This window comes from Eleutherodactylus coqui, chromosome 1 (assembly GCF_035609145.1).
Source record: "Eleutherodactylus coqui strain aEleCoq1 chromosome 1, aEleCoq1.hap1, whole genome shotgun sequence".
In the NCBI taxonomy this organism is placed as follows: domain Eukaryota; kingdom Metazoa; phylum Chordata; class Amphibia; order Anura; family Eleutherodactylidae; genus Eleutherodactylus; species Eleutherodactylus coqui.
In genome coordinates, this window is record NC_089837.1 from 150,197,487 (window position 1) to 150,222,580 (window position 25,094).

Consider the following 25,094-nt stretch of genomic DNA (forward strand, 5'->3'; position numbering starts at 1 on the left):
ACGGAAAGCCGGCGCCGGTGTGAATGGGCCCTTCATCGGCAAGCAACGTGCTTAAGGTGATGGCTGTTACAGGGCTCTCCATGCGTTCTCAGGCCTCTGTAAAGGCATCAGCACACTGGTCTTATGTGTGCAAATCATCAGTGTCATGGGAACGCTAAAAGAATTAGCCTACATTGGAAATTAAATACATTAAGGGCTAATGTCCATGGGCGTATGCGTTTAATGCCATGGGTCTCTTAAGCATTTTGTACAGTGTTTAACCCCTTCTTCTCTAGGACGTACAATTGCGTCCTGCGGGGTCGGGGTATGTATGAGGAGAGATCCCGGGGCGATTTCATAAAAAAAATTAGTACAGCAAAAATAAAAAAAAAACTAAGTTTAATATCGTAGTAATTGTACTAAAGTTATCATGTCATTTTTGTTGCAGTTTGTGCGCCATAGAAACAAGACGCTCTGAAAGATGGCGGAATGTCGTCTTTTTTTTTTTTTTTTTTCTCCATCTTACTCCACTTAGAATTTAAAAAAAAAAAAGTTTTTCAGCACAAGTTTTTATGGTACCTTTGAAAAATATAACTCGTCCGACAAAAAACAAGCCCTCATACAGCGACATTGATGAATAAATAAAGGAGTTAAGATTTTTTTAAAAGGGGGGGAGAAAAAAGCGAAAATGTGGGGGGAAAAAATGGCCACGTCCTTAGGGGTTAAATTGATCTTTAGGGCTGTTTCAGACACCCGTATATTGACTGGGTATTCACGCCCGCCGATATACAGCGTCTCTCTCTGCAGGGGCAGGAGGCTGGAAGATCCGGGAGCAGTGCTCTGAGCTCCCGCCCCCTCTCTACCTCCTCTCCACCCCCCTGCACTATTTTCAATGAGGGGAGGCTGGGTGGGGGTGGAGCTAATTCCTGGGAATTTAGCCCTGCCCCATCCCGCCTCCTCTCATTGCAAATAGTGCAGAGGGGCGGAGAGGGGGTGGAGAGGAGGCAGAGAGGAGGCGGGAGCTCAGACCACTGCTTCTGGCTCTTCCAGCCTCCTCCCCCTGCAGACAGAGATGCCGTATATCGGCCGGCGTGAGTACCCGGCCGATATACGGTTGTCTGAAACTGCCAACCGGAAAGGTATGCAATAGCCAGACATGTACTGTAACACGGCATGTACACTTATAAGATATAGATGAAACCGGACTCCGAATTAATCACAGAAAATAGCCATGTACTTACTGACTGAGGAGTGCATATAGCTGCATCCTCTCACCATGCAGGCAGCGAACTACCAAATGAGGGAGCGAATTACACCTGTGAGGGACACGGATGAGACAGCCACTCACACTGCCTCTTAATATAGAGGGGGGTGGCTGCTTGGTATATAATCCCCCCACAGAGTGAGATTATACACCAAGCAGCTTCCCCCCCCCCCCCCCCCCTATATGGGGTGAAATTCACTGTAAAAACCTGGAGCAGAAATTGACATTTAGAAGGTCCTACCAGTGCTAACCTATCTTTTAACAATTGAATGTGTTTTCTAGCTTATTACTTCCTATGCCTTCCATATTGTCCTTGGTACCTAATTTAACAAATTCTAATGTTGAATCTTACAGGGCAGCCTTAGAAGATGTGGAAGGGGATGTAACCGAACTGGAGCAGAAGCTTGACAAGGTAAGTGTGTTCCCCTCATCTCTTTTACTAATTAAAGGGGTTGTACCACAATGGACTTTTAGTACCTATCCTTGGGATACTTGATGATGAAAGCCTGATTGGTGGTGGTCACACCTCTGAGACATCCACCAATCCAGAGAAAGGGGGGTCGGGTGGTCTCCCTCTCCTCCTCGCTATGGGATCACTGCACCTCCTACAGTGAGAAGGGTATTGAATGGAGCAGTGGTTGTGCATGCGCAGTGGGATTACTAAATATATGGATAACTAGTAACGGTCAATTACGATACAATCCCTTTAAAACCAGGTAGAAACGTTTCCATTTTCTAATGTTTTTGTTTTTTTTAATTTTTATTGTAGATTCTTTTTATTCTGTACTATGGGGGTTGCTGTCTTGCCTGAGGTGCTTTAAACAGAATTTAGGTCTCATGCCCATGGCCGGGTTGGATTCTGACTGCGAAATTGGACCCAGTGACCCCCAGAGACCCATTCTTGCCTGTCTGTAATCTGACGATGCTAGGCTATCACGCGAACTCCTGCGATACTTCTGCAGTGCTCACTGCGGAAGTGCCATGGGGCGGACAGCTTCAATGGACTGCAAAGGAAGCCATCCGTGCGGTTTTCCACACCAAATAGAGCATGCTGCGCCTTTTTTTCTTTTCCCCACGAGTGGAAAATCGCAGTTGATTTCCGCTCATGGGTATGGGAGAATCTTTTATGCTTCAGCAAAAATCTGTCCGTGGGCATTGGGCCTGAGAGATGCTTTGCAGTAAAAATCACAGGCCGTTCAAACAATGGACAGGGGCTGGTCTTTTAGCACAGAGCCTCATGTAGTTTATCCTGCTAAAGCTTATCTGAGACTTAGTATATCTGGCAGCATTTATCACACCTGCTGACAGTTCGTGCAGAGATCTAATCACTTGCTAAATCCTTAGTACATAGCAGGGTACTGCTGCATGGTAGCGCGCACGAGTTGTAGCAAGTGTTACAGTCGTGACCCTGATATTTGTGTATAATCAGCAAGGCAGGACATTGTTTCTCTTAGACGGTTTTGTCTATTGTATTACATTCACTCACACTATATTGAGACTCTAATCTTTTTAATTCATTGCTACTATAATATATATTTTATTATATAGCAATAAAAGTTGCTTTTTAGGGGGACCCAACTGTGGGTTTCTGCTTATAAGTGTGGTACTAAGCAGGTAAAGGTACTTTACGCGGTACGACTGTCAGGTGTTTAAGTGCCCGGCCGCTGTCCCAACAATTGTAGCACCTTTGCTTTCACACATCATCGCCGCCTCCATTCACAATTTGCAGGCAATCTTTCATAGATGGCAGTCGCTCAGGTTTTAGGTTAGCTGAAAACTGAGTGTCTCTGACAAGTAAGCCTTTCTTGCTCACTTGCCCTGTTGGGTCACTTGTTTACACGGGCTGACAGTCACCATTAATCGCTCTTTTTAATGATTACTCGGGCGACTGTCGGCACTTACTGCTATGGTCTTCAGTGTAATCCAACAACCTATGCCAATATTCTCCCTTTTGTGAACAATATAGAAAGGAGTGCAGTTTTAGTGTATTTGTGCTGCTTCTTCTCATTAATGATAGAAAGTGTATTTCAGTTTGTCTGATAAAAATGTTTTTATTCGTTATATGCTGTGGTGCAGAAGTCAAGACTTAGGCCGGTCTCACACGGACGGGTCGGATTCCACATATGGGAGTCCGCAGCGGAATCCAGCCCTGACTGCGGCCGCTGACCCCGCGTACCTGATTTATCTTTACTGCAGATGACTGCAGACCCTCGCTGTCGTTCCTACGCAGTAGAAAGTTGTTGTTTTTTAAATATTTGCATTTCCCGTACTGTTGCTAGGCGATGACGCGAAAAACCCATGTTTTATCCGCAATGTCAATTGTGGATGGGCCGCTGGTTGGACGGCTTCCATTGACTTCAATAGAAGCTGTCCATGTGGAATCCTCACAAAACTAGAACATGCTGCGATTTAACTTCTGTTCGTGGAAATCTCTATCTGCTCATATAAGCAGATATGTCAATGTTCTATCTTTGTAATGTGAATACCACGGACCGTCCGCTTGGGTGGATTCCGCAATTCAAACCTGGTCGGGTGAGACTGGCGTAAAACGTCCAGCTGTGAGTAAAATCACTGAAGACAGCAGTAGTTGGCTGCTCTCCCTGCAGCCCAGAACCAAAACCCAATCACAGTCATTGCTCAAAACGACTTTTCCCGTTTACGTGTGATTAAGTAGAATTTAACTGATGACTGAGCAAAGGCCGAGTGTTATCTGAACTGATAAACATTGTATTCTCTTCCTCCCAGCTGGTGAAACTCTGCATTGGAATGATCGATGCGGGAAAAGCTTTTTGCGCTGCCAACAAACAATTTATGAATGGAATCCGGGACCTCGCCCAATATTCTAGCAAGGATGAAGTGATTGAGGTAAGCGGCATCTGCTTAAGGAGAAGCTACACAGATCTATGTCCTTCACACACTGTACAAAAAGTACAGATAGAGTCAACAGAGCACCTCAGTCTGTTATCTATGTGGATAACCAGGACAAAGTAGCATTGTAATAGAAGGTATCTCTGCTCTGCTACATACTACAGTGTATAAATCCCACTGGTCTTGTACCTGCCAGCTTCTAATAGCAGAATGGTTGAATGGTATCCCTCCCTCATGACACTACTGATTATGCTATGCTCACATCATGTTTGTGATATATGCTTAGCTGTACACCAACTAACCACCATCCCCAAGTGCCAGGACATGCCTTGTCTCTGGGACCAGAGGGCCACTTTAATGTATAGATGACCCAGTGACTGGCATCAGTATCGTTGTCCTTATTATATTTGTAATATTACATGTCTGCTTTCTTCTACAGAACAGCCTGACAAAGTTTTCTGATAGTCTGCAGGAGATGATCAATTATCATAATGTAAGTCAAGCTTTTAGTTTTAGTATCTAGATTTCCTAGAATGGTCTTTTAATTCTGTCTTTGCAGGCTTGGTATAGCAAAAAGTAGTAACTCCTTTAAAAACTCAAAAAAAAAAAAAGTTGAAAAAAAAAAAAACCTTCCGATTTTGTTTTAATTTCAAATGTTAGTTTTAAAGTTTTGCAACCCGGTGTTACAGCCCACGCTTCCCCCCCGGTCTCGGTAACCAACTGTACGGGGACCAGAAATTCCTGATGGTGGCCTGAGCTGATCTGCTAATGAGTTTTTTTATTTTTTCATTTGGCCAATAATGGCCAATAATACTTACCTACCTCGCTCCTGGGTCCTCTTCAGGACCAGGCACCAGACGCTGCAGAGAACCCAAGAGCGAGGAGGGCAAGTATAAGTCTAGTCTGTGGTCTCAATGTATTTAGGGGTCTGATGTAGGGTTGACCAGAACTAAACCTGGTTGTGTTAACTTTAGACACCGCATGGGGAAAGCCCAGGTCCTATGGTCTACTTCAGGGGTCCCCAACCACTGGTCCGCGGACCAGGACCGGCCGTTAGGGTTTCTTTGCTGGTCCGCGGCGCCGCAGACCAACACGGTACTGTTGTACCTTGATGTCACGTCACTGGAAGCTAGGGGCTGAACGGACCTTGGAGTGAACGCCCCTAGCATCCGATTGGCTAGTACTGCGGCAGGGAGAACACGCTCCCGGTGGCGGGGGTGGGGGCTCGCCAGCATAGCAGTGAGCGCGCGGGAGTGGAGAGCATAGCGGGGATCTCAGGAACCACGCCGTCAGAACTGACGGGGTCCCTAGGGTTCTTGCAGCGCAGGGGGGGGGGACATGGCCACACGGACAGTGCTTCGGATCCGGTGAGCGCATATCTGAGGGTGCCAGGGAGTGTAGCAGGACAGCAGAGTGGTCCCCGCAGCACCCCCCCCCCGGTCTACAGCGCTGTTTGGTGTATAGCGCGGCATAACCCCGCCCCCAAAAGACCAAAGCCCCACCCCCACCCTGCCCTACTGGGCCATGGAAAAATCATCTTGCTTAAAGGGGTTGTCCCGCGGCGAAATCGAAATTTTTTTTTTTTCTCTAGATACCCCCTCATTGTGCCGCGTTAAAAACAATCCCTGTGTCATTTAAAAAAAACAAACAAAACGCTTACCTGCATCCCCGTTCGGGCAGCTTCTTCTTTTCTTTTAAAGATGGCCGCCGGTCCTTTCCCATGGTGCACCGCGGTTTTCTCCCATGGTGCACCGTGGATTATCTTCTCCTCTCTTGCGTTCCACTGCCGATTACAGCCACCTAATTGGCTGATCGGCGCCACGTGACGGAGGCGGAGCTACGATGACGTGGAGAAGAGGGAGGAGCCAGGACGCAGCTCGTGAGCCCGGAGGTACACAGAAGATGGATCCTTCAGGGCGCAAGCGCGACTGTTCGTGCGACTAAAGAAGCAGCTTTAGTTGGCGCCATGGAGACGGGGACGCCAGCAACGGAGGAGGTAAGTGAATAACTTCTGTATGGCTCATATTTAATGCACGATGTATATTACAAAGTGCATTAATATGGCCATACAGAAGTGTATAACCCCACTTGATTTCACGGGACAACCCCTTTAAGGCCGGTCCCTGGAGGGAAAAGGCTGGGGACCACTGGTCTACTTAATCTGCCTGTGGGTGAAAGTATTGTTTGCTGGGCTTATTACTGGATTGGCTTGATAATGCATAAGAACAAAGGATATCCTTTTTGGAACTGGAGGGGAAACTGGTATGTTTTGTCTGCTTGTTTACTGCAAGTTGTTGGATTTTGTGCATAGGCACTAGCTCTACTGTACACGGCATTATGACTTTATGAAGTTCATAAACAGTACAGCTCTACTAGTTTTATTTTTATGGTGTCTACTGGGGCTCTTTGTCAAAGAATTTACACCTGTCTAGTAAAAGTCTTCCACCATAATGAGTCTTTGACAAGACAAGGAAATAGCATGTTCCTTTCATTATCAGTGATATGTATGCCTAGGAAGGATAAATTAATGAATTTCAGGAAGTGTATCTCTAAGATTGTTGTGAATTGGACACTTCCAGCTGTTTTTGTGAGACCACATTTTATAGCATTGCTTTCCTGAGTTTTTTTTTTTTTAACTCTATTAAAACTAACTGCAATGCTGCATTAAAAGCTTGCACTAATAAACTTTTTTTGTCTTAAGTGGGCACTGATCTTTGCAAACAATCCGTACTTATGAGAAAGCCAGTGTGATAACTAGCAAAATTGCAAATCCCTTCATTTACTCAAGACCAGCTTCACACAGGAGAGACTCTCGCACGAATATGAACCCCATTTTTTTAATGGTGTCATACACAAATCGCGGCACATCCTATCAATGGGCGTGGCCTTGCATCGCTCATTGTTTTCCAAGGGGTTGGCGGCAGCATCGCACCATGGGTCAGGTGCACACATTGTGATGTGAGGTCTCCCTATTGAAAACGATGGGAAACGCTACAGCTGCGGTCGGAGGATCGCTACTTTCCCAAAGTGATGCAAGGCGATTTTGATATAAAATGCTTCATGTTAACGGAGAAATCGCATGTTGGTGAGTGCAATATCTGCTCGTAAATCACTGCCCAATATCGCGCTCGCCTGTGTGAGGTTAGTCTAAATTGATGTTTTAAGCTGAAAAATCACTCAAGCTGACCACTAGGGATTTACCTTCCTTCTAACTTTCTGTCCCCTGTCTATTGTCAAGTAATGCCTGCCTCTAGTAACAGAGATAACAAGACAGAACACAGGAAGTGGAGGAGGTGATAATTCTTGCTGCCCATAGATGTCTGTGGGGAGGGACAGATAAAAGCAGAGACTTACACATAGATGTGCTGCAGCTAAGTGATAAGCAATTTATGGCTGCAGTAATCCAATTTATATTCATGCTGACGTATTCTATGTGTGCTACAGAGAGTTAAGGCCCATTTAGACACAACGATTATCGCTCAAAAGCCGTCTTTTGAGCGGTAATCGTTGTGTCTAAATGCGCAAACATCGTGCACTTTTTGCTCATCGCTATCTTTTGGCAAGCTAAAAATCAGCAATGAGTCTTATCGGCACCACGCGTTGTTCTCAGCAGGATACCGCTGATAGTATCGTTTCAGCTCGTATCCCGCTCTGAGAACACAGCAGAAGCATGCAGAATCCAGCGCTCCAGCTGTCTTCTGCATAGCCCGCTCGGAGTGCTCAGCTGGATACCAGCTAAACAATCCAAGAACACAGCAGATGTTATACAGTGGGAGCCTTCATTTACACATTAATAAGCTCTTAAGTAGCTAATTAGCTACTTAAGAGCTTATGCAAAGTGATCGCTGAAAACTATCACTCAAACTGCTGTTAGAGCGAATTTTGAGCGATCGTCTTGCCATGTAAATGCACACAGCGATTATCGCTCAAAAGATTGCTTTTGCGCGAATGTCATTGCGTGTAAATGGGGCTTTAGTCAGCTTTTTTTTTTCTTTGTGCAATGTATAGAATATAACATAACAGTCGGCTCTTCCCATCAGCTCAGAAGTGAAAGCTAGCTATAGAGGTAATGACTAGAAAAATACTAGTAATTATTAGAAAATTGTAGTACCAGTGTTTCTGGTGGCGCAGTGCGCCACACAGCTCTGCTACATACACATCAGGCACACAAACAGCTGTGGTACATGGGTGTGTGACAGACGCACACAGCTGTGCTACATGCCATGCGCCTGGCAGACACAACTCTGCCGCATGCATGGCACAGACACAGCTTTGGTACATGACATGCACCTGACAGACATGACATGTGCATGGTACAAACACAGCTCTGCTACATTATATGCGCGTGACAGACATAGCTGTGCCACAGTACGTGCGCATGTTACAAACTCAGTTCTGCTGCATGATATATGCATCACAGGCACAGCTTTGGCACAGGACATGCACCTGACAGACATGACATGCACATAGTACAAACACAGCTCTGCTACATTGTGTGCGTGACAGACACAGCTGTGCCACAGTACATGCGCATGTTACAAACTCAGCTCTGCTACATGAGATGTGCGTGACAGACACCACTGTGCCACAGTGCATGCGTATTTTGCAAACGCCGCTCGGCTACATGTCATGTGCGTCACAAACACCTCTGTGCTACATGACGTGCATGTTACAAACACAGCTCTGCTACATGACAGACATCCATGCTCACTATACACATTACACGCACAGCACATTAGACAGCCATTCACAGCTCTACTACATTTAGGCTGACTGCACACCTGACACACACAGCTCCTGGACACAGTGATGAGCCCCTGGTCATGTGATCCCTGACTCCACCCACACAGGTGATCACATGACATCATTACAGGTCTTGATAGTTTCTGTTGGCTTATCCAGTATACAGTATTACCAAACTACAGAATGGCTACTCCCACAGCAGTGACATCACCACAGGTCCTTCAGCCCGCCAGATCTCTGTGGTGGTGGTAGGTCAGTGTCTCCTGTCAGGACCACTGAGTTGTGACTGAAATAATAATGGCTTAGTTGTATAGTTGTATTCTCAGTGTGTTAGGACCAGCTATGACGGCGCCAGGGGGCAGAGCATGAGAATCACTCACTCACATACTAATGGACAAGTGGCTAGCTTAAATGTCTTTTATCCATGTACTTGATACTTTTTATGCATTGTGCAACAAGTAGCATGGCTTAAATGAAAGCATTGAGCAACAAAATTTTGGCAGAAAGTAAACTAACATAGGTGGTATAAAATTAGACAAGGCTGTATAAGTTCAGCATGTTTTTACACTGCTTGGTCCAAGTTTACAATGATTAATAAATCTGCCCCATTATCTTCAAACTGTGTAGCTCACAACTGGATCAAAATCAGACTGAATCCCGGGTTAGAGACAGTATTTTCTCTACATGTTTAATTATATTCACTGTAACTGGAAGTCTGCCCTAACAGCCTTTGTGTCAATGATGTATGTGCTAAATCATGAATTTAAACATTTGCCAAGTCTAGAACATTGGGGTAAGAGCTTAGATTTTGATATCTTATTAATGCCTAAAATATTCCACATGCGATATGAAATTTGGGAACCGCATAAAATGTTATACTCCTGGGTTCTGTATGTATTGGGAGGGGGGGGGGGGGAGCTACAGGTGACATAAGAAAGTAAGGTAATGAGAGATGAGAAATGCCTCTGTAGCACCAGCATTTGGAAGGTAGCGTCCCTATAATGGCTTCCAACCTTTTAAAGGGTAGAAGCCAAACCATATAAGCCACACAGCTGTTTAAGTGTTCTTTCCCTTTTATCTGTGCATAGCAAGGCTCTGAATGATTGGGTGGGAGGCCTCTGGGTCTTGTGTGTGGGATAGGGAGTAATGTTTCTCCTTCTGCATACCTCCCAAGATGGTGTAGGTAGTCTTGGTTAAGCCAAGCTATGGTACCTGGGGTATACAAGGTGAAGATGGAAAGAATTGTTGTCCATGTAGTACATAGACACACCTGGTCCACCAATGAGGTAGCCACTCTCTCATAAAAATGTCTCGATTCCAGCACGGGGAAGGGCAACCTGACTCTATGATGTCCATATTGTCCTAAGTCAATCCCTTAAAATGGGGCAAATGTGCAATAAAAGGAGCACTCAACAAACAGAGCAAAATCATTTTTGTATTGTTTTCTAAGTGTTTTTTGTATTTATTTCATTTTAGATTCTTTTTGACCAAGCCCAAAGATCAATAAAAACACAGCTCCAGATATTTGTTAAAGAGTAAGTTGGTGGAATTGTACATATGCTTACCATTATCAAAATGTTCATAGATTCTCCAGTTATAAATAGTATGTTTGAAAAGAAAATTGTATGGAAACGAGCAAAATCGGAGAAGAATGTTTCAGGAGATCTGAAATCCATTCTTGTCCGTTATTCAAGTAAAATGATGACTGCACAAGATGCAGAAGCAAAGTGATCTTGTAGATATTATATCTTTTAATGGCTAACAAAAATACATAATGTTACAGCAAGCTTTCAAAGCCTATTTGAAGAATCCAAAGTAGTTTTGAAAGCTTGCTGTAAAATGTATTAAAAGCTATCGTATCTAAAAGATTTTTTGTTTCTCTACTGAAAGCCATAACACATTTTGTTCTAGTGGCTAATTGGTATCAAACTTTTTATTTTCTTTTGCGCAAGATGGCAAACTGTCGTTTTTTTTCTATCATGCAGTGTTTTTTTTTAAAACTTCTTTTCTTATATTTTGACCACAAAGGTGCAGCGTGTTCCATTTTAAGTCTGGATGTATTATGGCTTTGTGTTGCATCCACATAGACTGACAATGGTATGGTCTATAGGGATAGTCCACTAAAGGATAGCTGCACGTAATGGTAATCAAATCAACATCCAATGTTGTATAATTATATTTTTAATTACAATTTAAAGTATTAAAATAAAAAAATTAGTAATCCTTTAATAAATGCATAGCATGCCCAGCATAATTTAACCGAGCGCTCTCTCACAGAGACCTTAGAAAGTTCAAAGATGCCAAAAAGCAATTTGATAAGGTTAGTGAGGAGAAAGAAAATGCCCTTGCAAAGAATGCCCAGGTGCCAAGAACTAAGCAACATGAAGTTGAAGAAGCTACAAATATCCTGACAGCAACCCGAAAATGCTTCCGGCATATTGCTCTGGACTATGTCTTACAGGTAACTGGCATAACGTGCTTTTCTTTGTTTTTCATTTCCTTTCTACTTCAACAAAAAGTAATTAAATGTTTTTTCTGATCTCTGTTAAGAGATATGAATAAAAGATTTGTTAAAGGGGTTGTCCCGCGCCGAAACGGGTTTTTTTTTTTTTCAACCCCCCCCCCGTTCGGCGCGAGACAACCCCGATGCAGGGAGGTAAAGAAAGCTCACCGGAGCGCTTACCTTAATCCCCGCGCTCCGGTGACTTCTCTACTCACCGCTGAAGATGGCCTCTTCCTCCGTGGACCGCAGCTCTTCTGTGCGGTCCACTGCCGATTCCAGCCTCCTGATTGGCTGGAATCGGCACGTGACGGGGCGGAGCTACACGGAGCTACACGGAGCCCCATAGAAGACTGCAGAAGACCCGGACTGCGCAAGCGCGGCTAATTTGGCCATCGGAGGCCAAAAATTAGTCGGCTCCATGGAGACGAGGACGCTAGCAACGGAGCAGGTAAGTATAAAACTTTTTATAACTTCTGTATGGCTCATAATTAATGCACAATGTACATTACAAAGTGCATTATTATGGCCATACAGAAGTGTATAGACCCACTTGCTGCCTCGGGACATCTCCTTTAAATATGCTTAATCTTGAGAATTTAGATTAAAGTTTTAGGTCAAAGACGTATCGCCTATTATGATCGCTTTTTTATTATAATGGATCTTTACTTGCTAACTTCGTTTTTTTGGAGTAATTAGTTTTCTTATTGATTGTAATACGGAAAAGTAATTCTAAACATGATTTTTAAACTTTACTTTGTAGATCAATGTGCTTCAATCAAAAAGAAGGTCTGAAATTCTAAAATCTGTAAGTATAGACAGCTGCACTGGAATTTAATGCCTCTCTCTCCCCCTACCAGGGTGCATTCACACAGATGAGATTCTTGCACTCTGAGACACACAACTCCTGCTCGGATAGATCCCATTGTTTTCAATAGATTTATTTACAAATGCAATGTTATTTTTCTCGGAGCGATGCTGCGAGATACGAAGCTTGCAGCAGGTTCTATTTTCCTGCAGAAATCTCGATCATTGTTTCCAATGGGTGAGGGGAAAAAAGCGCATCATACTCGCATGTACCTGTGAGTTTTATGTGAGTGCTATGCATTTTTTTTCCTTCATTTTTCCTTTTTTTTTTTTTTTTTCTTAAACACGTATGAAAATTGCACCTGAAAATCGGATGTTCCATGATGCTATTTCTCTCGCAAATTGCAAGGCACTCGCAGTGGACATTATAATTTTACAATGAGAATATTGGTCCAAGAATATCGGGCTTATCAGTGTGAATGCACCCTCTTTCACTCTGAACTGCCTCTTGAACGAATTACTTTCAATTTATTGGTTAAATCCATCTACAGTGAAGCAGTGATTAGATGAGTTTTCTGCTGCCTTGAGCAATCTGGATATAGTCTCTCCAGATAGATTTCTTTGGAGAGGGATGAGGAGGAGCAGGAAGAAGCTGCTTCACTAAGACAGAGATACTACTAGTACATGGCATTCTATATCACCCCAGTGCTGAATTTACAGCTACACACTGCTCATTATTGGTGTATAATGTTTTCCTTGCTGCTTCTGTGTGTGAGGACACGCCTTCTGGAGCAGAGTGCATGCTTTGTATGTAATATTTCTTTGTAACATTACATACAAAATTGTATGAACAGTGAAATCCTAAAGCAACAATAGGGACAGATACTACATGGGTCGTTCAACTTAACAGGCAGTAAATTGGGAAATCTAGAATTTCCATTCAAGGAAAGGGGAAGAAGCTGTCTGCAGCATAGAACAGCTTCTTGATACACAGTGCACCGTGGAAGATAGAGCAGCTGTGGCTGAACAGAATTGACAGCGCTGGGGACAATAAAATGTATAACCAGGCTTCATTAATAAAGTGTTCAATGGGAACACCTGTATCTGCAGCTGCACTATAGAAAATAGTGCAGCTGGACCACCCTCTCTGCTCCCCTCCGTTGCGGCCGGATCTTCTTTCTTTAGCCTGGTGGATGGCAGTGTGCCGCACACATACATCTTCTTTTTTTTTTTTTTTTTTTTTCAATCCCCCACGGATTTGCGGCACAGCCATGCATTAAATAGCCCTGCGGATGCTAATACATCCCTATGGGCGGCTAGATCTGCCGATCTCACGCGCGGATTTTATAATTAGAAGGGAAAGCAAGAAATGGAATGCAAGAAAGTGGCTGTGTCTTTCAAGCCCAGGGGAATCTCTTTAACCTCCATCTCCTGGTATCTTATTACAATCTTTCATTCTAAAATAACTAACAGATTTAATAAATTAGAAACAAAATATGGTATTACTATTCACTACTGAACTGCGATCCCCGTGATAAGTGCCTGACTATAAGAATTTTAAATTGAACATGGGATTAAAAAGAATTTAATTGCTTATAGTAATAATCCAAAAGTTGCTTTTTGTTAGCTGATTGACTTGTTTTCAATCTATCAGTAAGCTGATTTCTGAAATGATCAATGCTCTTGGATAAACTGTGGAGTGTGCCAGCTCTGCACATCTGCTTCTTCTGGTTCGGAGAGGCATATTGATCCCTGGACATGCCTCCTGTCTCCTGCCTCTGAGCTGCTGTGCCTCCGTAGTCTCTCTTTATGAGCTGCTGCAGGCCTGATCCAAGCTGCTTGAGTTTTTGTCCCCTTGTAATTAGGAGATTTCTATCTGTTCTCTGCTGTTGGCCCTTTTCAATAAAATGTAATAGCTGGAAGAAAGCGTCACAAGGAGGAGGCTATAGATAGTGTGTCCTTTATTAGCCGGCAGAATGGGTTTGTACCAGGTTGTGCTGACTCACTGAATGCATGGTTCCCACTTCAGCTGTGCAGGCTGCAGTACCCAGTGCTATGTGCCTGGAGGAGGCAGGATACCTATAGAATGTGCATGATGATTTTGCATTAAAAAAACTGGGTGTGTCACAAAGCAACGCCAAAATCTGCATGTTCAGTTGTATTCTATGTTTACTTTCTCTTGCACAAGCCATTTCTTGCATAATAGCCTTTTATTTGTCTTGTTCATAGATGCTGTCTTTTATGTATGCCCATCTGGCTTTCTTCCACCAAGGATATGACCTTTTCAGTGAACTTGAACCCTACATGAAGGATTTAGGAGCACAGGTAAATGCGTTCACATAATCCATCGGTGTGTAGGACAAAAAAGAAAGAATTAAGCATAAAACTAATCAGTGTTCCTGTACTTTGCCTCTGGCATATGCTCCTATTAGTGATTTGGGTTGTCTGACACTGCGTCCGTAGCCTTCTGCACACTAAGGCCTCCTGTCCGCGGGCGATATTTCATTGCGTTATCCACGGTGATAATCCACACGTGGGTAACGCATGAAACGCTTTCCATAGGATAACTATAGAAAGCACAGCCCGATGTACACGAGCGGAAATCCGCAGCGATTTTGCGCTTGCGTATAAAAATCCCCCTATTTTTTTTTTTTTTCTTTTTTCTCCTTCCACGATGAACCTATAATAATGATGGGTTCATTGCAGACAATCACGTTGACTTTAGTTTTCTCCCACTGCGGCTTCCGCGACGGAAATTGGCTACGTTAAAATACAACCCCCGTGGACAGGTGGCCTAAGTCACATTTCTATGGTTTTATATGAATCTCACAAATTTTGTGAGATTCTGCAAGGAAAAACTTGCATTATCTAACGCATGCTGTACTATAGTGTAATTCTTACCTAGAAGCATTAGTCTTTACAGGAATTCTTTGCCTAACACAGAGGCATCATATGACAGAGCAGAGAGTGACTTCAAGGCCCATAGAACCTGTACAAAACACTGTACATGGTCTGTGCTCAAAAAGTCTAAAAGGTTACTGCTGTTACGGTAATCCAGATATGACTGCAGGATTAAAGGGGTTGTCCCGCGAAAGCAAGTGGGGTTATACACTTCTGTATGGCCATATTAATGCACTTTGTAATATACATTGTGCATTAATTATGAGCCATACAGAAGTTATTCACTTACCTGCTCCGTTGCTGGCGTCCTCGTCTCCATGGTGCCGTCTAATTTCGGCGTCTAATCGCCCGATTAGACGCGCTTGCGCAGTCCGGTCTTCTCCCTGGTGAATGGGGCCGCTCGTGCCGGAGAGCTGGTCCTCGTAGCTCCGCCCCGTCACGTGTGCCGATTCCAGCCAATCAGGAGGCTGGAATTGGCAATGGACCGCACAGAGCCCACGGTGCACCATGGGAGAAGACCCGCGGTGCATCGTGGGTGAAGATCCCGGCGGCCATCTTGCTAAGGTAAGGAAGAAGTCGCCGCAGCGTGGGGATTCGGGTAAGTAATAAACGTTTTTTTTTTTAACACACGCATTGGGTTTGTCTCGCGCCGAACGGGCCTATTGAATAAAAAAAAAAACCGTTTCGGCGCGGGACAACACCTTTAATGCCTCACCAATATCACATAGTAGATGGAAGCTGTGCTCCTATAGCTTGTTTGCAATTTCGAAAAGGGTGCTTTATTTCAATCAAATGCTTGACAAAGGCCAACATGGCCGAAACGTTGCCTGTTTTTCTGTGATGGGGGAATAAAATTTTGGATATCAATTTGCACCCTGGATGCTGCCAAATTCTTTTTTTCATTGCTGCATGTGATTTGGTGAAAAGGATCCATTCACCTGTTTCTTTGGCTACTGCATGATCTATGCCCAGCCCTTGGAGGGATATGCAATTTGTGCTGCTGGCGACCTGCTTTCAATGGGAGTTATGCCAAGTGCGTTTCACAGCTACAATGTTTCCATACTTCCTGAGTTCTGGAAACAGCATAGCGCAGCCACTCGACTGCTTCCATAATCCCGACCACCTTGCATAGTGATGTTCTCATCTTGCCCCCCTTAAGTTATGATGGGTCACCTCAGAGTTCCTCTGTATTTGCAGGGCGATGTCTTAAAGTTCATAGGGCTGCGGAGTAGAAATTTCATTTTCAAAATCCTACAGTTTGTAAAAATGAAATTTTTATGACAAATCTATATTGGGAAATGTTATTTTGTATAGTGCCGTATTCTACAAGTCACACGTCCACTTTTATTGTGTTACAGCTGGATAATCTTGTTGTTGATGCTGCTAGAGAAAAGCGAGACATGGAGCTTAAACATTCAACAATTCAGCAAAAGGTAGGTGTTAAAGAACTAGCGCACACACACAGCTGTATGCTCTGAAGACACATGGGATGCAGGAGTCTAATGCTGAACGTTAGTATGTAGGAGTGATTGTCTCTGGTGCTGGAGCTGCAGTGAAATAATCCTTTTATTGAATTATTTATGTGGTGCAGCACATAGCGCAAAGTTTTGAGTCCACAGATAAGAGAAGTAGTTAAAATAATTTAACAATTCAATATACACTACAGTGAATAGAAAGGCTTCACACACACCCCAGTTAAAATGCCACGTTTTTATCATGTTAAACAATTCTGACAAAAATGACTGTCAGATTTATTTCTATCTTCAGCTTGGCCCATTATCTGTACAATTCCATTGAAAATTTTGGAAACCTTGAAAAAAAGTGTTTGCATAAATATACACACCCTATAACTAATACTTAGTTGACGTACAGTTTGACCGCATTCAGCCTTTTGAGGTAGGCGTCTATCAGCATGGCACATCTTGACTTGGCAATCTTTGCCTACTCTTCCTTGCAAAAGCACTCCAAATCTGTCAGATTGAGAGGACATCTGGTGTGTACCTCCCTCTTCAGGTCTACCCACAGATCTTCAATGGGATTCAGGTCTGAGCTCTGACTGGGCCATTCCAAAACTTTGATCTTCCTCTTTCAAAGCCATTCTTCTGTTGATTTGGAGGTATGCTTTGGGTTGGTGCCGTGCTGAAAGATGAAATTCCTCTTCATCTTCATCTTTTTAGTAGAGAAGGTTTTCTGCCAAAATGGACTGATATTTGGAACGGTTTATAATTCCCTCCACCCTGACTAAATCCCCAGTTCCAGCAGCAGAAGAGCGGCCCCAAAGCTTCACTGCAGCTGTTATTTTGGTGATTTGCAGTGTTAGCTTTGCACCAAATATACCGTTTGGAATTATGACCAAAAAGTTTACCCTTGGTCTCAGCCGACCATAATACGTTCTTCCACATACTTTTGGCAGATGTGATGAAGGTTTTTGCAAAATACAGCTGGGCTTGGATGTTTTTCCTACCCCACAGCCCAGACATGCAGAATACAGAAAATGGTTGTCATATGCAGTAGACAGCCAGTACTTGCCATAAATTCCTGCAGCTCCTTTAATGTTGCTGTAGGCCTCATGACAGCCTCCCAAACGAATTTTCTTCTGGTCTTTTTTCATCAGTTTTTAAGGGATGCCCAGTTCTTGGTAACGTCACTGTTGTGCCAAATGTAATTCACTTCTTGATGTCCTTCTTCACTGTGTGCCATGGTATATGTAATGCATTGGAATTTTTTTTGTACCCTCCTCCTGACTGATACCTTCAACAATCAGATCCCTTTGATGTGCTGTAAGCGCTTTACGGCTTCTACTGAAAAATGTAACTAAGAAAATGTCAGGAAAATCCTACTAAAAGAACTCAATCTGATGACTGCTATTTAACATGAGTTTAAATGATATTGGCTAAATCTGAACACAACCACATCCCGAATATAAGAGGGTGTTCACACTTGTGCAACTACATTGTTTTGTTTTTATTTTTCCACCCTAAAAAAATTTTTAGTTTGTTTCCCAATTGTACATCTAATGGGTCACAATTAGGGCGGAAATAAAGCTGAAATGATTCATCTAATTTTTAAAAACATGGTATTTTAACAGGGGTGTGTAGACTTCTTTTTTATATTCACCATATATAACCTTAGTTTTTTTTGTTTTTTTTTACTAAGGCAATTCTGGTATGAAGGGATTTAGGCTGTGTTCACACTTGTAATGGGGTAAGGATTTCATTGTTTTTGACAGGAAGACAATGGACTCCTTGACAGAACTCCGCAGATAACAGTTGGGCCTATGATAGTACAGATATGGCAGAGCATTGCAGCTTTAGTTATACTGTATTTTTTGCTCCATAAGATGCACCGGATGATAAGACGCACCCACATTTTAGAGGCGGAGAATAGGGGGGATAAATTGTTGAACTCAACCAGGGACCGTGCATGGGATAGTATCGGGCGACCGAGCAGCAGAGCTCTGAAACACCAGAGCTTCGTGAATGCGGCACTCTTGTACGGGCCAAGGAAGGGAAGAATCTGATTGGTGGAGGCGGGGGAGCAGCAGCAGTACCCCCCCAGCCAAAGATTAATTTGTTTCATCTGAAGAGGTTACTTTTGTTGTAGGTAGAAAAGCTGTCAAAATTTGATCCAAATCTGCACAAAGAACCTAAAACTTATATAAATCCAGCACTAATATATTGAATGGTTCTGCATGTCTTAGCACTTCTAGTAACATGCTGCTGGAGATGGTTGTGTTTTCTTGTAGTCTTTAGTCCTGAGGCAGTAGTATCCTGTGTAATTCTCCAGGTGTTTGTCTGTCACTGCATTACTTTGTGTCCTCACGGTTCTTCCTTCTTGCCAGGGTTTATCTGCTGACGATTCCAATTTGGAATGCAATGTTGACGCAGAAAATGGTATTGTTATGGAAGGATACCTGTTTAAACGAGCCAGCAATGCTTTCAAAACCTGGAACAGGTAATAACATGATCACCAGGCGCAAGCCATAATGGGTGGACTGACTATTCATGATGAATCACCAACTGAGGAGAGAATATCTGGCTTGGTTGGTACAGTACAGACTGGCTGCAAGCAAGCATCAGCACACAGTTGTAAAATGCCACATGCGTTCCTTTTTATTTTTTATGGCTTTAGCTGCAATTTCTGATTTCATGTCATGCTGCTGCTCTTATTTTGCATTTTCACTCCTTCTCCTCCTTTCCAGTATGTTTTAATCCTGCCCCATTTTTTCACATGACAGGAAAAAGCCAGACCACACCAGGTATCAACCAGCTTCTTCTCCCCCTTGATGTACTCCATGTGGCACGTACCTCTCACTGTCAACCCTGTACGTAGATCACCTGCAATGGATGGATCACCTACTTTAAAAATGTAGATTTGAGGACGATTATTAGCTTGACTTATTCCTTGAATTAGTAGAGATCCAAAGTAAATTTAAGCTGTGCTGGGTATTTGGACTATTCATTACACAACTATATCACTATGGTATTTTGCAGAGCTCTTGCCACTGCCTGATTGACCTATCTAAGCTTCTCCGATGTACAGCGGCACAAATTGCTATCGTTCTCTTTTATCGTAATTTGCTATAGAATTTGCATGAATAATTTCCAAAATTATTCACAAACTTCTTCTTTCTTGGAAGCTCTTTTAAAATAGTCTCCATTGCATGTTGTCTTCCCCACAGGGTTGCATATTCTGCTTGTGTTTGCAGCAAATACTCCTTTTTTTAACATTTTTTTTTTTTGTTTCTAATATGCTGTTGTTTTCCTGTTTTTACTTACTTTCAGTATATTACATTACTTTGCATCCTTTTCTTTATTACAAAGTTTGCAATTAACTTGCATGTCCATAGTTGTACATTATTGCACAGGTAGCAGCATTAAGGCATTAGCACAGAGCTAACTACCTTCCCCTAAGCTGCGTGTACATTAGCCATATTCAAAATATAATGTATAACCAAATATTAGCAATACAAATATAGAGTACTGCGCAAAAGTTTTAGGCAAGTGTAGAAAAAAATGCTGCAGTGTAAAGCCCCATTTACATGGGACGTCTGTTGGGCAAACACTCGTCCCTTCATGTACTCGCTCCCGTACTGCTGCTCAGGAGCGAGTATCATTGGCTCGCAGTGAGTCGGCTAGAAGAAATTTCACTCCTCGCTCTCCCCTGCCCCTCTCCATTCATTTAACACAGCGACCGTTCAGTACTAGAGATGAGCGAATATACTCGTTTCGAGTAATTACTCGATCGAGCACTGTGATTTTCGAGTACTTCCGTACTCGGGTGAAAAGATTCGGGGGGCGGGGGGAGGTGTGGGGAACAGGGGGGAGCCCTCTCTCTCTCTCCCTCTCCCCCCCCACTCCCCACTGCAACCCCCCACTCACCCACGGCGCCCCCCTCCCCCAATCTTTTCGCCCGAGTACGGAAGTCGCGGCGCTTGGGCGAAAAAGGGGCGTGGCCGAGTAGGTTCGCTCATCTCTATTCAGTACTGATCGGCTGCTGCTTACACTGAACGATCAGCTTTCATCGTTTAGTCTGCATAAAATCCTGAATGATGATCGTTCAGTGTAAACTGAATGAGGAATTAAATCTCCTTGGCCCTCTGCTGGCCGCTTTGTCAGAGAGAAAGCAATACTCCCTCCTGTGCAGCAGCAGCACGGGAGCGAGGATACACAGGGACATTCGTCTTGTGTAAATGTGGCTTAAGAATGCTTTGGAAAATAGAAGTGTTAACAGTTTGTTTGCCAATTAACAAAATGCGAAGCAAATGAACAAAAGAGAAATGTAAATTTACATCAATATTTGCTGTTGCCCTTTGCCTTTAAAACAGCATAAATTCTTCTAGGTGCACTTTTAAGTATCTCAGCAGGGAGGTTGTTCCAGACATCTTGTAGAACTAATCACAAATCTTCTGTGGATGTAGGTTTGCTCAAATCCTTCTCTCTACTCATGTAATCCCTGACTGGCTCGATGATGTTTGGATCAGGGCTCTGTGGGGGCCATATCACCACTTCCAGGACTCCTTGTTATGCTTTATACTGAAGATGGTTCGTAATGATATTGCTGTATGTTTGAGGTCATTGTCCTGCTGCAGGATATATTTGGAGCCCGTCAGACGCCTCCCTGATGGTATTGCATGATTGATAAATATCTAGCTGTGTCTGTCCACAAACCTAATTGCCAAATGCAAAAAATACCCAGAGGTAATATCCCCTAAAATATAATATGAATACTTTTATTATTCAAAAAAGACAACATCCAATGATATTTAAAATAAAGGGGTAGCAATAAAATGTGAGCAGCAGTCATCAATTAGTATCATGTGTATAATTGTGCATATACACACTAAGGCTGCATTCACACGAATGTATATCGGCTCAGTTTTCACGCCGAGCCGATATACGTCGTCCTCATCTGCAGGGGAGGGAGGATGGAAAAGCCAGAAGCAGGAACTAAGCACTATTTGCAATGAAAGGAGGTAGGACGGGGCGGGGCTAAGTGGCGAGAATTAGCCCGCCCCCGCCCCGCCTCTCCCCATTGCAAATCGTGCAGAGGGACGGAGAGGAGGCAGAGAGGGGGTGGGGGCTCAGTTCCTGCTCCTGGCTCAACCCCCCCCCCCCCCCCGCAGATGAGGACGACGTATATCGGCTCGGCGTGAAAACCGAGCCGATATACGTTCGTGTGAATGCAGCCTAAAACATGGGCCAGGATGGCCAACTTCCGAAAGCTTATGTGGGAATTAATGTCAGCCCCACGAAAACCCTATTAAAGTCTAATCAATAGCCATCCTGGCATGTTTTGCCTTATGGCTTCCTCAGGGGAAGCAAGAAACCTCAATGTACCCCCTTTTTTTTTTTTGCTGCCCCTGAGGACGCTGCAAGGTGAAACTTGTCATGGTGGCTATAGATTGATAAAATTGCGGTTTGTTTTTTTTAATCTATTTATTTTTTTTCTTTAGCCATGATCTTCTCATGGCGATTATCGCAATAGCCCATGTGAAACTACCCCAACGAAGATAACACTAGCTGACTTATATATAAGGGGGAGATAGGTACATGGTGAATTGGAAAAAAAAATCTCCAGAGTAGCCCTGCAATTGACAAAAATAAACTAACACTTCTAGTTTTGAAAGCATTATTGCTGTGCAGCATTTTCTCCACACCTGCCTAAAACATTTGCACAGTACTGTATGTATATATACTGTATACATCATAGTATTCACTCTTGGTCGATGACCTATTAAAGTAGACAGGAAACATAATTCATCATGTTCAGTATTTTACTGGATGTAATTTTCCAAAATGCTATAATAAGGTTATTTAATTGCCTAGTTATTCATTATGGCAAGTGTTTCCTAAGTTGGGACTGTGAGTCCCTTTTGTCGATGACTATAAGAGCAGAGGTAAACCCTCCGTCGGTGTCTAGGTGTGAGACTGTTAACCACTAACATACTTACTGTGTTGTGTATCGGAGTGCTTGAGTTTGGTTTCCTCTTTTCTCCCACATCACGTTGCTATCATGTTCCCTACTCTTTTTCCATGCGTGTTGCTTCTTTCCATTTCCTCTATCCTGCTTTAGTGTTTCCTGTTTTACTTCCACCAGGGAGGTTTAGGAAGACAGCCAGTTTTCCACCTCCTAGTGCATTTGAGTCTAATGCCAAAACTTCATCCATTTCTAATTGGAGTCTGTGTTAATAATAAGTATTTTATCTGTTGCTTTCTATTAGTTTTAATCGCCTGCATTTTATAAACATGTGTCATTCGTTTTAGATGTAGTAAGCCATTGCTGCCTCTATTCCAAACTGACTTGGTCCAGATGTAATGTCTCAAACATTTTGCTCCCGCTTCCTGACCTAAGATCTGGTTAACTGTCTGCAAGATATAGAAAGAAAAAACTGAGATGTTTAACATCTTCAATTGCTAATCTTGCCTAGGAAAGTCCCTATCAGGTTCCCATATATAGTTTGGTAAAGGGAAGTCTCAGAGTAACAATGTTATACAATGATGAATTATAGGGAAACGGTTTAGTGGAATTGCTCACCACAAAATACATATATAAAAATGTATAACATTTGCAAAATCTTGTCTTTTTCACATCGGTTTCCATAAGCTAACACTTCCTGCACTGTAGAGCACTACTGGCAGTCGTATCATTATCACAGGCCGGATTACCGTGAAAGGTGACATCTACATAGTAACATTGGTGGCTGATGACATGGACAATACATGATGGGGCTGATGTGTAGGATGGCATTCTCTTCCAGCACTGTGAAATATGTTTGTGCTATATAAGCCAAGTTAAATAAATGGGCATCACCCTTCTTCCCCACCCCACAAGTCACAGCATACACACTAAGCTCTCCCATAGTTCGTCCGCTCCAGATACCAGCTTCCTATGTGGTTGCTGTAAAGCATCTCTCAGAACTTTTATTCCCACTTGGAAAACTCTGCTTCTGCCATAATTGTGTAAATATGATACAGAACAACCGAATAGGTGATGCTATTTTATATGTTGGTGATACAGTTCCTTAGGGCCTTGTACAAGATATTACACAGCGTATAAGTTTTACCCAGAGTTTTCTTTACCTCAGTCCCTTCCTCAAGAATATCCCTGCTGTAATGATTCTTAATACGAAAAGTAGAATGCAAACCTTCACTGAATAAATAATTTCAGAATAATTTAATATTTTCATTAACATCTCTGTCCATTAAAGGGTTAGAAAAAACATGACTGCTTTCTTCAAAAACTGCCCCACACCTGTTCGTTCTCTAGTGTTACAGCTTACCTCCATTGAACTCAATGGGACTGACTACACACAACCCGTGGAGTGGCATAGCTTTTTCAAGAAAGCAGCCGTGGGTTTCCAAACCTGTAAAACTCCTTTTAACACTGAAGACCACAGAATACTTCCAAGAAACCTTTTTTCCCAAGTCCTCCTTATGTAGGATTAAGCTATTTCTAGCAGAAGCTATTTTTCAGTGATTTGCATAGAGCAGTTCTGTCGTTCCAGTAAGTCATTCCACCTTCTTTCTGTGCACATTTTAAAGCTATTCTGCTATTGTCCAGTTGGTGGTTAACAGCGTACTATTATTTTGTACTAATGGTTTGCATTAACATTCCTGTAATACCACTGCTCCATATAGTGTGGCTGATTTAAATATTAATTGCCTTCTTATTTCCAAATGTGTAGGCGCTGGTTTTCAATACAAAATAATCAACTTGTATATCAGAAGAAATTTAAGGTGAGCTATATTTAAGTGTAAAGTTTACAAACATTATTGTAAGTCCGTGATGAAGTAAATGGTATAAAGGTCTGTGTGATGTAGTATAGTGTATTCCGTCTGCATGTATATACTGTATATCTCCCTCCAATTAATTTCCTTCCTTACTATCGCTTCTCAACATAGTAATAGTATGTAGAGCTGAAAAAATGTCCATCCAGTTCAGCCTGCTTACCCCCAATGTTGATTCAGAGAAAGGCAAAAAAAAAAGCCCCAATGAGAGAGAAGCCAATTTTCCTCATTTAGGGAGAAAAAAATTCCTTCCTGGCTCTAATCTGGCAATCAGAATAATTCCTGGATCACCAACCCTTCTGACGTTATTAATGATTATAACATGTAATATTGTATTGCTTAAGAAAGACATCCTGGCCCCTCGTGTACTCTTTTAGTGAGTTCTCCATCACCACTTCCTCAGGCAGAGAGTTCCATAGTCTTAGAGTAAAGAACCCCCTTCTGTGTCGGTGTAGAAACCTTCTTTCCTCTAGATGCAGAGGGCGCCCCCTTGTTACAGTCCAGTCCTGGGTATAAACAGATCATGCGAGAGATCTCTGTAATGTCTCCTGATATCCATATATTTTCTATCTCGTAGGATAACCCCACTGTTGTTGTTGAAGACTTGCGTCTGTGCACAGTGAAACACTGTGAAGATATTGAGAGACGCTTCTGCTTTGAAGTGGTTTCTCCTACTAAGTAAGTACTTGTTGTTTTCATGTATTCTGCATAGAAAAGACTTTGTAAATTCTGTTGCAGCGTA

General features: G+C 42.9%; 1 protein-coding gene across 3 annotated transcripts in view; it reads left to right on the forward strand.

The window, feature by feature from the left end:
• The window catches only part of ACAP2 (ArfGAP with coiled-coil, ankyrin repeat and PH domains 2), a 92,108-nt gene that overhangs the window by 20,035 nt on the left and 46,979 nt on the right, over positions 1-25,094 (forward strand). For 2 of the 3 annotated variants that reach the window (XM_066601688.1, XM_066601698.1), the window contains exons 2-13: positions 1,598-1,655; positions 3,989-4,108; positions 4,551-4,604; positions 10,331-10,389; positions 11,132-11,315; positions 12,118-12,162; positions 14,391-14,486; positions 16,421-16,495; positions 18,904-19,016; positions 19,300-19,320; positions 24,250-24,301; positions 24,930-25,030. In XM_066601688.1, the coding sequence (XP_066457785.1) occupies positions 1,598-1,655; positions 3,989-4,108; positions 4,551-4,604; positions 10,331-10,389; positions 11,132-11,315; positions 12,118-12,162; positions 14,391-14,486; positions 16,421-16,495; positions 18,904-19,016; positions 19,300-19,320; positions 24,250-24,301; positions 24,930-25,030 (978 nt within the window). The remainder of the gene's footprint in view (positions 1-1,597; positions 1,656-3,988; positions 4,109-4,550; positions 4,605-10,330; positions 10,390-11,131; positions 11,316-12,117; positions 12,163-14,390; positions 14,487-16,420; positions 16,496-18,903; positions 19,017-19,299; positions 19,321-24,249; positions 24,302-24,929; positions 25,031-25,094) is intronic. The other variant, XM_066601695.1, reaches the window with a different exon arrangement.